Consider the following 14645-nt stretch of genomic DNA (forward strand, 5'->3'; position numbering starts at 1 on the left):
GTGGAGCAAACCTCCTATGTGGGTCTTTGATAAGTACAAGTCTTCTGCGGCTGAGAAGCCCTGCCGCCCACAGGTCCACACACACAGTCAACACAGTCCTGCCCCGTGTGAGTACCCCGACCTCCCCAAGCGGACCCAGTCTCTCCACGGCGGGAGCCCCACACACTCTGCCACTGCCCCACACTCTCCACCCGCTCCTTGTGCACACCCTGCCCCGCTCAAGTCGGCTCAGTTGCCAGGCTGCAGAGAATCCAGTCACCAATCTATGCAGGCCCACAAGTTGCCTGAGGGCTTGTTGTTGGGTGGGGCCAGTCTCTAGGGTGGGCTGCCTGCCCTGGCTGAGCTGGATTAGATCGGTGCTCTAGCGGGTGGGGCAGACCCTGGGCTAGCAGGGCTCAGGGAGAACTCCAATGGTGTCTGTGTCAGCACGCCCACACCAGGCGACAACAATGGCCGCTGCCAATGTCCCAGTCCCTGGAGAGGTCTCACCCCTCACCGACATGCACTCAGGGCCTATTGGGTGAGTCTCGTGTCACCAAAGCACTGTACACCTTTCTTTCTGGTGACTTGAGGGTGCTTCCTGAAACGGGTGAATTTGCGCGCGGGCCCTTTAAGAGCCAGTTTTAGTTTCTTTGTGAACTGGGTTTTCTGGGGGTGCTCCCCAGTGTTTTAGTAGCAGGCACAGTCAGATATTATGCCGCTGGTCTCGATTGTGCTGGGTCCACAAAATGCCCACAGCGGGGGCGCTCCCCGGCTCAGGGCCCCGCGCCTCCAGGGAGGCTGCGTACCTGTGAGCTGCTCCCGGCGGCCGTGAAGCTGGCGGCTTGTGAAGGCGGCGTTTTTCCTCTCCAGAAGGGAGTCTCTGCCTCTTCCACCTCAGTTAGGATTGTCCGTTGTTGCAGGAGTTCCTCTCATCCAGTTTTCAGTTCTGTCTCAGGGGTAATTTTTCCACGAGTAGTTGTAAATAGGCTGTGTCTACGGGAGGAGGTGAGTTCCGAGTCTGCTTACGCCGCCATCTTGACTCCTCTCCCTACATATACGTTTATAAGTGAAATGATTTGATGACCACAATTTGCTTTAGAGTACTCCAGTACTTTTTTTTTTTGCTTTAAAGTACTCCAAAAAGAGAAAGTGGCAAGGGCATTGGTGAAACAGGATTATCTAACTTTTGCCATTTGTTGAAACTGACTGATGGTTATGTGAAGAATCATATATTTTCTTGTCTTTACTTTTGTGTATTTGTTGGAAATTTTATTAATTTGTTTATTAATTTGAAATTTTATCTATTAAATGTTGAAAGCAGGATATAAAATTGTATATATATCTACAACTGTGAGATGCAATGGAATTGAAAAAATACTAATTGTGCTTCTGTTAAAATGTCATCACAAATTACTTTTTATATACATAACCTAATCCAGTTATGTATTTTTATATAAATTTTTTAAAGGCCATCTATATTGTAGCAACTATATGCTAAAAATAGCTATGTTTGTGCACTCTGGTTACCTATACTCTTTTTGCAGAGCTTTTATGTTAAAAGCATAACTAGTTTGAAAACTTAAGATGATACTGTTTTTAGTGTTTTGTGAAATTTTATAGGTGTGTACTTGGGATTCAACAAGAATATAATGATAGTGAAAGGCAATGCAAAAAATAATTATTAGTATCTCTTAAATAATCACTTCATCAAAATATCTTATAGTGATGAGAACATAATTAAATACTTTAAAAATATGTGAAAATATTTAACCATTAACCTGGAACTCTCAATTTTAAAAAGACATTTTAGGGGCCAGCCTGGTGGCTTAGCAGTTAAGTGCGCGTGCTCCGCTACTGGCAGCCCGGGTTCGGGTCCCGGGCGGGCACCGACGCACTGCTTCTTCGGCCATGCTGAGGCTGTGTCCCACATACAGCAACCAGAATGATGTGTAGCTATGACATACAACTATCTGCTGGGGCTTTGGGGAAGAAAAAAAGGAGGAGGATTGGCAATAGATGTTAGCTCAGAGCCAGTCTTCCTCAGCAAAAAGAGGAGGATTAGCACGGATGTTAGCTCAGGACTGATCTCCCTCACAAAAAAAAAAAAAAAAAAGAGAGACATTTTATCTTGAAAAGTCAGCTATCATCTGTTAAATTGTGAAGATAATAGAAGAGAAAAATTGACTTCAAAGATTGATTTATTTTTTTGAAAATTATTTTCTTTTATCAGGTCGTATAATGATAAAAGGTTTTGTCTTTTTTTAGGAAGGTGGAGTGTTTACATTTGGAGCTGGAGGGTATGGTCAGTTGGGTCATAACTCTACCAGTCATGAAATAAACCCAAGGAAAGTTTTTGAACTTATGGGAAGCATCGTCACTCAGATTGCTTGTGGAAGGTAAGCTATTATATAAAAGAGTATTTTGGTCTCTATAACACGATTATTTAGGTGTTTTTTTTTTTTTTTTTTTAAGCAGTCCAGAGGGCTTTTATTTTCTTACACTGATGTTATGCTATAAATTCATAGGGAATGAATTCCAGCAGCTCAGGCTCCTTTCCACTGGTTCTTGCAAAGTGTGCTTCTCTGGGTGGAGCAGTCTGGTGCTTCAGTTGAACCCGAGTACCTTTCTCTTTGGCTTCCTTTTTTTTCTGATCATTTTCCTTCACGTTTCAGGAAGCTGTCTCAGCTCTCAGAGTGCTTAATATGCTCAATACGAACATTAATTCCCTTGGCAAGAAAATCTTGCTCTTAACTTGTTTACAACAGTGCTAACAGCATCCTTGGTAACACTGCAGACTCTTCCAGTTTTGCCACGGTAACGTTCATGGGGCATTCATTTTTGAACAATGCCCGTTTTCTTGATATCACCTTTCTTGAAGATTTGCAGGTATGTGGCCAAAGGAACAACTCTATGTTTTCTAAAAGGCCTAGAAAACATATAGGGATGCTTGTCGTCTTTTCCTTTGTGTTGGTCATTTTTGCAAATTACTGGAAGATGGCAGCTCCCGCTGAAAGGAGGGATTTTTTTCTTACTGAATTAAGAATCTGGTAATCTAAAATAAAAAACATTCTCTCCTAAATGCCTTATTTGCTGCTGAGGAGTCATAGTAACCAGAGAAACATCTTTTTATATTATTTTATCTTTCTCTATTTGAAACAAATTTATCTGAGGCAAAATAGTAATAATGTATATGTAACATTGTATGTATTGTATATTGCATCACATGTGAAGGGAAACTATAGATCATCTTGTTTTACTTTTTTAGCTTTTTTTCTTTGAAGAATGAGAAAACTTACCAATTAATTATTTAGCACATAAGATTAGTTAGTGGTGCAAGTTGAATTAGAATACTGATGTCCTCATTCCCAGTTCTTGCGAGTAAATAGAAGAGTCAGAGCTTTGAAACTGAGCTTCACTTTTGGTGGGTTAAATTAGGTAGACTCTCAAGAAGCAGAATATACTTTGCTTGACTAATTAATGCAATTTTGACCACTTAGCTTAATTTTTTCCCACCTAGTATGTATTCTTATACAATATATTTAGTTTTGCCAACTGTTAACTTCAGATACATGGAATCACAATATAGGGAGCCTTTGGAGACTTTTTTTTTTTTTATTGATGTTTTAATAGTTTTTAACATTGTGAAATTTTCGGTTGTACATTTTTGTTTGTCCATCACCATATATATGTCTCCCTTCACCCCTTGTGCCCACCCCCGACTCCCACTTCCCCTGGTAACCACAACACAGTTTTCTCTGTCCATGTGTTGGTTTATATTCCACATATGAGTGAGATCATACAGTGTTTGTCTTTCTTTTTCTGGCTTACTTCACTTAACACAATACTCTCCAGACCCATCCATGTTGTTGCAAATGGGACGATTTTGTCTTTTTTTATGGCCGAGTAGTATTCCATTGTATATATATACCACATTTTCTTAATCCAGTTGTCAGACAAGGGACACTTAGGTTGCTTCCACTTCTTGGCTATGGTGAATAATGCTGCAATGAACATAGGGGTGCATAAGCCTCTTTGGATTGTTGATTTCAGGTTCATTGGATAGATTCCCAGTAGTGGGATGGCTGGATCATAGGGCATCTCTATTTTTAATTCTTTGAGGAATCTCCATACCGTTTTCCATAGAGGCTGCACCTTTTTGCATTCCCACCAGCTGTGTATGAGGGTTCCTGTTTCTCCACATCCTCTCCAACATTTGTTGTTTTTTGTCTTGGTGATTATAGCCATTCTAACGGGCGTGAGGTGATATCTTAGTGTTGTTTTGATTTGCATTTCCCTGATGATTAGTGATGTTGAACATCTTTTCATGTGCCTATTGGCCATCTATATATCTTCTTTGGAGAAGTGTCTGTTCATTTCCTCTGCCCATTTTTTGATCGGGTTGTTTGTTTTTTTGTTGTTCAGTTGTGTGAGTTCTTTATATATTATGGAGATCAACCCCTTGTCAGATGTATGTTTTGCAGATATTCTCTCCCAGCTGGTAGGTTGTCTGTTCATCTTGATTCTGGTTTCGTTTGTCTTTTAGAAGCTCTTTAATCTGATAAAGTCCCACTTGTTTATTTTTTCTTAGGTTCCCTAGTCTGGGTAGGCATGTCATCTGAAAAGATTCCTTTATGACCAATGTCAAGTAGTGTGTTGCCTATATTTTCTTCTATGAGTTTTATCGTTTCAGGTCTCCCCTTCAGGTCTTTGATCCATTTTGAGTTAATTTTTGTGAAGGGCAATAGCAGATGGTCCATTTTCATTCTTTTGGAGACTTTTTTTTTTTTAACATCATACTTGCTTGATTATCCATATATGTGTAGGTATGGTTCTCCATCATTAGGTCTCATTGCGGTGTTTTATTCCATTACATGCATGTGTAATTATTTACTTATTCTATTACTGATGGACATTTTGGTGCTTCCAGTTTTTGGCAATTACAAATAATGTTGCTTTGAACATTTATTATATAATATACATGTATTTCTAAAGTAGAATGGAATTGCTGGGTCATAGAGGATACTTAACTTGAACTTTACAGGTTAGTGTCACCCTGTTTACCAGAATGGTTATGCCAGTTTACATTCTCATTAGTATTATATGAGAATTCCTGACACTCTATATCTTTATTACCATATGATATTGTCAGACTTTTAAATTTTTGCTAATCTCTTGGATATATAGTTTTACTTGAAATGATTTTAAATTTGCATTTCTGTGATTTGGTAAGGATTGCATTGAATCTGTAGATCACTTTGAGAGGTAGTTGACAATATTAAGTCTTTCAATCCATGAACATGGGATGTCTTTCCATTTATTTATGTCTTTAATTTCTTTCAGTTGTGTTTTGTAGTTTTTATTGTATGTCTTTTACCTTTATGCTTAAGTTAATTCCTTAGTATTTTATTCGTTTTGATAGCATTGTAAACGGCATTGTTTTTTTAATTTCTTTTGGATTGTTCATTGTTAGTGTATAGAAATGCAACTGAATTTTGTATGTTGATTTTGTATCCTGCTGCTATGGTGAATATTTTATTAGTTTTAATAGCTTTTTGGTGCAATCTTTAGGGTTTTCTACGTATAAGATCATATCATCTATATACTGAGGTAATTTTACTTCTTCCTTTCTTATTTAGATGCCTTTTATTTCTTTTTCTTGCCTAATTGCCCTGGCTAGAACTTCCAGGACTGTGTTTAATAGAAGTGGTCAAAGTGGGCATCCTTGCTTTGTTCCTGATCTTAGAGGAAAAGCTTTCCCTCTTTCACCATTGTGTATAGTGTTTGCTGTGGGTTTTTCATATATGGCTTTTATTATGTTGAGATAGTTTCCTTCCATTCCTAGATTTTGAGTGTTTTTATCATGAAAGGGTGTTGAATTTTGTCAGATTTTTTTCCCACATCACTTGAGATGATCATCAGGGGTTTTTTCTTCGTTCTGTTAATGTTGTGTATTACATTGATTTTTTTGCATATGTTGAACCATCCTTTCATTCCAGGAATAAATCCCACTTGGTTATGCTGTATAATCCTTCTAGTATGCTACTGAATTTGGTTTGCTAGTGTTCTATTGAAAATTTTTGAATCAATGTCCGTAAGGCATAGTGGTCTGTAGTTTTCTTTTTTTGTAGTGTCCCTGTGTGGCTTTGATATCAGGACAATGCTGACTTCATAGAATGAGTTGGAAAGTTTTCACTCTTCGGCAATTTTCCAGCAAAGTGTGAGAAGGATTCATTTCTTTTTAAATGTTTGCTAGAATTCACCAATGAAGCCATGTGGTCCAGAGCTTTTCTTTGTTGGGAGATTTTTGATTATTGATTCAATCTCTTTATAAATTATAGGTCTATTCTGGTTTTCTGTTTCTTCATGATTCAATGTTAATAGGTTTTGTATTTCTAGTAATTTGTACATTTCATCTAAGTCATCTAATTTATTGACAAATAATAGTTTATAGTACTCTTATGATCCTTTTTATTTTGGCAGCATTGGTAATAATGTTTCCATTTTCATTTCTGATTTTAGTAATTTGAGTCTTCTCTTTTTTTCTTAGTCAGTCTAACTAAAGTTTTGTCAATTTGATTGATCTTTGCAAAGAACCACTTTTTGGTTTTGTTGACTTTTGCTATTTTTCTATTCTCTATTTGATTTATCTTAGCTCAGATTTTTATTTCCCTCTGCTGGCTTTGGGTTTAGTTTGTTCTTTTTTCTAGGTCCTTAAGTTGTAAAGTTAGCTTGTTAACTTGAGATCTTTTTTGTTTTTTAATGTATTTATCACTTTAAATTTCTCCCTTAGCACTGCTTTCCCTGCATCTCTTAAGTTTTGATATATTGTATTTTCATTGTCATTCATCTCTTAAGTCTTTTCTTATTTCCCTTTGGATTTCTTTGATTCATTGGTTGTTTAAGAGTGTGTTGTTTAATTTCCATTAATTTTTGAATTTTCCAGTTTTCTTATGTTATTGATTTCTAATTTCATCCTCTTGTGGTTGGAGAAGATACTTTGTATGGTATCTAGACTTAATTTATGGTCTAGCCTGGAGAATGTCCCATGTGCATTTGAGAAGAATGTGTATGTTGTTGTTGCTGGGTAGAGTGTCCTGTTAGATCTAGTTGGTTCATTGTGTTGTTCAAGTCCTGTATTTCCTTTCTTACCTTCTATCTGGTTATTCTATCCATTACCGAGAGTGGGGTATTAAAAATCTCCCAACTGTTTTAGAACTGTATTTCTCCCCTTAGTTCTGTCAAATTTTGCTTCATATGTTTTGATGGTCTCTTATTAGATGTATAAGTGTTTTTACTTGTTATATCTTCTTGCTGTATTGAACCTTTTGTTAATAAATAATGTCCTTTCTTTGTATCTTGTAACGTTTTTTGATTTAAAGTCTATTTTTTTTCTGGTAATAGTATGGCCACCCTTACTCTCTTGGTTATTTGCATGGAATATCTTTTTCCATCTTTTCGTTTTCAACCAATTTATGTCTCTAGATCTAAAGTGAGTCTTTTGTAGATAGCATATTGTTGGATCATGTTTTTTAATCCGTTCTGCCAATCTGTCTTTTGAGTGGATAGTTTAATCCATTTACATTTAAAGTAATTATTGAGATATAGGGACTTCTGTCATTTTGCTGTTCATTTTCTGTGTGCCTTATACTTTTTTTTATCCCTCATTTTCTACATTACTGTCCTGTTTTGTGTTTAGTTTATTTTTTGCGGTGAAATGTTTTAAATTCCTTACTATTTCCTTTTCTATATAATCTATAGCTATTTTCTTTGTGGGGTTACCATGGGGATTACATTTAAAATCCTAAAGTTATAACACCCTAATTCAAATTATATCAGGTTAACTTTCAGTAACTACAAAACCTCTGTTCCTGTATAGCTCTCTTTGCACCCCCTTTCAGTTATTGATGTCACAAGATAACTTATTTATACGTTATGTGTCCACAAACATAAATTAATAATTTTATGCATTAGTCTTTTATGTAGAAAACTAAATGTAGAGTTATAAGCCAAAGTTACAGTAATAGTAGCTTTTATAATCACCCATGTATTTACCTTTACTGAGATCTTTATTTTTTCATACGGCTTCGAGTTACTTAGTGTCCTTTCATTTCAATCTGTAGGACTCCTTTTACCTTTTCTTATGGGGCAGGTCTAGTAATAACGAACTTCTTCAGCTTTTGTTTATCTTTAAATGTCCTAATTTCTCCCTCACTTTTGAAGGACAGTTTGGCCAGATATTGGATTCTTGGTTGACTGGTTTTTTTCTTTCAGTATTTCGAGTATATTAGCCCACTGCCTTCTGACCTCCAAAGTTTCTGATGAGAAATTTACTGATAATCTTATTGAGGATCCCTTGTATATGACGAGTCACTCCTCTCTTGCTACTTTCAAGTTTCTCTCTTTGTCTTTCAACAGTGTATCTCAGTGTGGATTTTTTTTAGTTCATCCTACTTGGAGTTCATTGGGCTTCTTGGATGTTTATGTTTTTCATCAACTTTGGAAAGTGTTTGGCCATTATTTCTTCCAATGATCTCTCTTTCTCTTTATCTCTCTTTCTGGAACTCCCACAGTGCCTGTATTGGGATGTTCCACAGGTCCCTTAGGTTCTCGTCACTTTTCTTCAGTCTTTTTTCTTTTTGTTCCTAAGACTTAATAATTTCAATGGTTTTATCTTCAAGTTCCCGAGTTCTTTTTTCTGCCTGCTCAGATCTGCCTTTGAGTTCTTCTAGTGAATTTTTCACTTCAGTTATTGTACTTTTTAGCTCCAGAATTTCTTTTTGGTGTTTTTTTTAGGTTTTCTATTATTTTTATTGATATTTCCATTTCGTTCATGTATTGCTTTCTTGATTTTCTCCATGTCTTCCTTTTGTTATTTGATTTTAAGACAATTGTTTTTTATTTTTTATTTTATTGAGGTCATAATGGTTTATAATATTGTGAAATTTCAGGTGTACATTATTATTTATCAGTATTCTGTATATATGCATCGTGCTCACCACCAATAGTCTAATTTTTATCCATCACCACATAAATGTGTCTCTTTATCCCTTTTGCCTAGCCCCCAAACACGTTCCCCTCTAGTAACCACTAATCTGTTCTCTTTGTCTATGCAGTTGTTTATTTTCCACATATGAGTGAAATCATGCAGTGTTTGTCTTTCTCTGGCTTATTTCGCTTAACATAATACCCTCCAGGTCCATCCATGTCATTGCAAATGGGACAATTTTGTCTTTTTTTTATGGCTGAGTAGTATTCCATTGTAGATATATATACCACATCTTCTGTATCCACTCATCTATTGATGGACACTTGGGTTGCTTCCACTTCTTGGCTGTTGTGAATAATGTTGCAGTGAACATAGGGGTGCATAAGTCTCTTTGAATTGTTGGTTTCAAGTTCTTTGGATAAATACCCAGTAGTGGGATAGGTGGATCGTATGGTATTTCTGTTTTTGATTTTTTGAGAGATCTCCATGCTGTTTTCCATAGTGGCTACACTAGTTTGCATACCCACCAGCACTGTGAGGGTTCCGTTTTCTCCACATCCTCTCTAACATTTGTTTTTTTTTTTTGTCTTGGTAATTAATAGCCATTCTGACAGGTGTAAGGTGATATCTCGTTGTAGTTTTGATTTGCAGTTCCCTAATAATTAGTTTCTTGAACATCTTTTCATCTGCCTGTTGGCCATCTGTGTATCTTCTTTGGAGAAATGTCTGTTCATATTCTCTGCCCATTTTTTGATTGGGTTGTTTGTTTTTTGGTGTTGAGTTGTATGAGTTCTTTATATATTCTGGAGATTAACCTCTTTAAGACAGTTGTTTTAGTTTTTGTCTATTAAGGTCCATCATCTGGGGTTTCTCAGGGGTGGTTTCTATTTTTTTTTTTTTTTAAATAAACTTTATCTTTTATAGCAGTTTTAGGTTCACAACAAAATTAAGTGGAAGATACAGAGATATCCACTGAATTCCCTGCCCCCACACATGCATAGTCTTCTCCATTATCAACATTGTCCACCAAAGGTGGTATATTTGTTACAATTGATGAACCTACATTGACAAATCATTATCAGATGTACATAGTTTACATTAGGGTCCGTTCTTGGTGTTGTACATTCTCTGGGTTTGGACAATTGTATAATGACACGTATCCCCCATTATAGTATCATAGAGAGTAATTTCACTGCCCTAAAAATCCTCCGTGCTCCACTTCTTCGTATCCCCCTCCTCCATAGACCCTGGTAACCACTCATCTTTTTACTCTATTAGTTTTGCCTTTTCCAGAGTATCATATAGTTGGAATCATATAGGTAATATCATATAGATGGTTTTTATTTACCAAGTCCTGGATTTTCTTTTATTCGTATATTAAAATTTCTACAAATCTTATTTGGGTAAATGGGTATGTGAAGATTTCCGAACTCTTCAATATTTATTGGCAGAACTTAGGTCCTTAAAGAAAGCAATTATGAAGGATTTTTTTCTAATTAGCTAATAAGTTTACTAAGGATTATTTTGAGGTTACCCACCCGTTCATATTCACAGTGTCCTATATAAGCCAGCAGGTGGCAAACTTGAGATTTTTTTATGCTATTGCTCTTGTTGAAGATATACAAGTTTTGAACCATGTATCCATGTACAACGTGTAGCCTTCTCAGATTAGTTTCTTTCACTTAGTAATTTGCATTTATGGTTCCTCTGTATTTTTTCATGGCTCGATCACTGATTTCCTTTTAACACTGAATAATATTCCATTATCTGGATTTACCATAGTTTGTTTATCCATTCACCTACTGAAGGAAATCTTGGTTTTTCCAAGGTTGGCAATTATGAATAAAGCTGCTATAAACGTCTGTGTGCAGGTTTTTTTGTACATTTTTAACAAGTTTTTGACTCCTTTGGCTAAGTAATGAGGAGAACGATTGCTGGATCATATTGTAATAGTATGTTTAGTTTTGTTAGAAACCACCAAACTGCCTTCCAAAGTGGCTATATCCTTTTGCGTTCCCATGTTGGTTTATTCTTTCCCTTTGAATGGGCCAGGCTTTCCAATTTTTTGTATGCCCTGTCTTTTGTTTGTTTGTTGTGAGAACTAGGTAATTGAATCTAATAACATGGTAACGCTGGAAATCACATTCTCTGCCTTCTCCAGGGCTAGCCGTGTTTTTGTTTTGTGATTGCTGTAGGTTTTATGTCAGTGATCAGCCTGAGGTGTAAATGTAAGGTCTTCTCAGGTCTTTTCTGAGCCTGCACCTTTTCCTGGCCATGCACAGTGACTTTCTAAATTCTCTTGTATATGCAGTTACTTTTGAATGTCCTAGATCTTAAGTGCCTGACTCCCAAACGTGGAAAAAGAAAAAGAAATGAAGGGGAGGAAAAAAGAATAAAATAAAAGGGAACCAAACACCAGCCCTGTAAATCCTCTGGAAGTCTCTTCAGCTGGAGGGTTTGCAACAGTGGTTGAAGGGGTGCGACAACAGCTTACCCACCTTTGTACCTGCATCTCGGTGATCAGAAGCGGGGATCAGAGCACCAGTCTCAAATATAAGGGCATTGCCTTATTATTATTACTAATTATACATTATTGCGTACCCTGGCTCCCACAAGCTATCTCCAAGCTACTCTTGGAGCACATGCATGGCTTTCTGTCACAGGGCCTGGGGGTAGTGGATAGGTAGCTGCTACTATGCAAAGAGCTGAAATTGACCAAAATTAATTGCTGTTTACCATCCAAGCCTCCCCCTAGAAATTGCAAGCCTTTAATAAACTTGAGAGTTCCAAAATAGTTACATTAGACAGATTCTGCCTCAGTGGGGAGACAGATTCCTGGTGCTTCCTTCCTGCTCTGCTGTCTTCTCAGAATCATCCTGTCATAGCTTCATCTTTGAAAACTCCTTCACTCGCCTGCTCTTCAGTGCCACTGTTGCTATAAATTAAGTTCCTTGTGTATGTGGATCTGTTTCTATGATCTCTATTTTATTCCTTCAACCTGTGGATTTGTCGCTGTCCCACTTTCACATTATGTAATTTGTATGACACTATAATAAATTCTGCTGTTTGGGATAAAGCAAGTCCTTGCTATTCTTCCTGTTCTTCAAGAATGCCTTGGCTGTTTTTGGCTTTTTACTGTCATGGAAATTTTAATATCAGCCTGTCAAGTTCTCTCCAAAAAGACATTTTGGGGTTTTGATTAGTATTGCATTGAATCTCTAGATTAATTTGTGGAAAAGTTGTTATCTTTACAATTTTGACTTTTCTAATCAACTTCCAAACCTTTTAAATGTCTTCTAATAAAATGTTTAAAATTTTTCATCATAGAGGTCCTGTACATCTTTTGGTAGTTTTATTCCTAGGTACTTCTTTTTAATGCTATTATTTTAAAAATTCTACTTTCGAAGGTGTCTTTGGCATGTAGTAATAGTTGACATTTATATATTGATTTTAAATCCAACCATGTTGGTAAACTCTTATTAATAACTTAGTAATGTATAAAATCATATTATCTGTGAATCAGTTTAGTTTTGTTTCTTTATTTCTAATACTTATGCTTAATGTATTTATATAAATTTCTTGCCTTAATGTCCTGGCTGGGACACCAGGATAATGTTCACAAGAAGTGCTGAAGATCAAGCTATCCTTGTCCTGTTTCCTCTCTGTGGGAAAACTTGCAGTTAAATACACAGTTAAATGTCATATTTGCTGTAAGTTTTTTATTGATAAATCTTTATCAAATTAAGGAATTTCTCTTTTATTCCTAAATTTTTTAGAGTTTTTTTTAAATCATGAATGGATGTTAAGTTTTTAATGTTGCTCTTTCTGGGTCTGTTGAGATGATCTATGATTTTTCTCCTTTAATCTGTTAATGTGGTGAATTATATAGATGGATTTTACTATTAAAAATAGGTTGGGGCTGGCCTGGTGGTGTAGCGGTTAAGTTCACGCACTCCGCTTTGGTGGCCCGGGGTTTGCAGGTTTGGATCCCAGGTGCGGACTGGCACACCACTTGTCAAGCCATGCTGTGGTGGCGTCCCATATAAAGTAGAGGAAGATGGGCATGGATGTTAGCCCAGGGCCAGTCTTCCTCAGCAAAAAAGAGGAGGATTTGGCAATGGATGTTAGCTCAGGACTAATCTTCCTCAAACACACACAAAAAATAGCTTTGTTTTTCTGCAATAACACCAATTTAGTCATCGTATATTAGCTTTTCAGACAGTGCTGTATTTGGTTTGCTATCATTTTAAAATATTATTTGTATTTATATTTATTAGTGAACTTGGTCTATAATTTTCTGTTATTCTTTTTGCCAGGTTTTATTATTAAGGTTATGCTAGTCTAATAATATAAATTGGGGTGTGTACCCTTGTTTTGTGTGTGTTTGAAACAGAACCACTTTGAAGGTTGGTAGACCTTGTCATTAAAGCCACCTGGGCTTGGTATTTTCTTTTTTGGAATTTTAAAAACATTCTTCAGCTTCTTTTTGACTATAAGGTAACTTTTTAAATTTCTCTTTGAGTCAGTTATTTGTAAGTTAAATTTTTCTAAGAATTTTTCCATTTTTGCCTGAATTTTAAGTGTATTGGTGTAAAATTTACAGTGTCTGTATTGGCCTATTGCTGTGTGCAAACAACATATCAGTGACGTATAATAATCACTGTTTATTTCTTACTCTGTAGATTGGCTGAGGCGGTTCTTCTTCAGGCCATGGGTCAGCTGGAGTGGCTCTTATTTTCACTGCAAGTTGGGGCAGCTCTGTTTCAAGTTGCATGTTCATTAGGGTGGCTTTGCTCAGTATGTGGCTGAGTTGGGGTGGCTTTGTTAACTTGTTTCATTCTCAGGCCCAGTCCAGAGGGACAGCAACTATCTCTGGGTGTTTTATTCTCTTGGTGGTGGCACCTGCACACGTGCATCTTAAGCTCTGCTTGTGTCACATTTGTTAAAATTCTGTTGACCAAAAGCAAATTACATGGCCAAACCTAAAGTTAAGATGGGGGAATACGTGGTGCTCATTCACCATCAGGCCATGACAAGAATGTGCATGTTTTTTTTTTTTTTTTTGAATTTTATTTTATTTTTTAAATTGCAGTTTTAATACTACAAGATTGTGGAGAAGTGGGATTATTGTTTTAATATACCACAGTATTATCTTACAGTTTTTCTCATTGTAAGAAAAAAATTCACCCATCTGTTGTCTGCTTCTATTAGTTTGTTTTTGTTTTGTTTTGTTTTTCATTTGTTTTTTATATTCCACATATGAGTGAAATCATAGAGTATCTGTCTTTCTCCATCTGACTTATTTCACTTAGCATAGTACCCTCGAGGTCCATTTGTGTTGTCGCAAATGGCAAGATTACATCTTTTTCATGACTGAGTAGTATTCCATTGTGTATATATACCACATCTTCTTTACCCATTCATCTATCTACGGGCACTTAGGTTGTTTCCAGCTATGTGTTTGTTTTTATCTGCTCATTTTATCTGCTCATAACTGAAGAAGTTATATTCCGGTATCCTACACTGTTTGACAAGTTTTGATTTCTCCATGTAGGTCTGTCAATTTTTGCTTTTGCTTTTGAGGCTATGTTTTTAAATGTATAAAATTAAAATTTTATGTCTTCTTGGTGAATTTATGTCCTTTTGTCATTGTGATTGTGATCCTTTAGATCTCTAG

General features: G+C 36.4%; 1 protein-coding gene and 1 pseudogene across 5 annotated transcripts in view; one reads left to right on the forward strand and one right to left on the reverse strand.

Moving 5' to 3' along the window:
• HERC4 (HECT and RLD domain containing E3 ubiquitin protein ligase 4) overlaps nt 1-14645 on the forward strand; it is a 151092-nt gene that overhangs the window by 54474 nt on the left and 81973 nt on the right. For all 5 annotated transcript variants that reach the window (XM_058543346.1, XM_058543347.1, XM_058543348.1 and 2 more), the window contains one exon: nt 2248-2378. In XM_058543346.1, the coding sequence (XP_058399329.1) occupies nt 2248-2378 (131 nt within the window). The remainder of the gene's footprint in view (nt 1-2247; nt 2379-14645) is intronic.
• On the reverse strand, nt 2466-2966 carry LOC131406858 (large ribosomal subunit protein eL21-like; annotated as a pseudogene).

Source organism: Diceros bicornis, chromosome 6 (assembly GCF_020826845.1).
Source record: "Diceros bicornis minor isolate mBicDic1 chromosome 6, mDicBic1.mat.cur, whole genome shotgun sequence".
In the NCBI taxonomy this organism is placed as follows: Eukaryota; Metazoa; Chordata; class Mammalia; order Perissodactyla; family Rhinocerotidae; genus Diceros; species Diceros bicornis.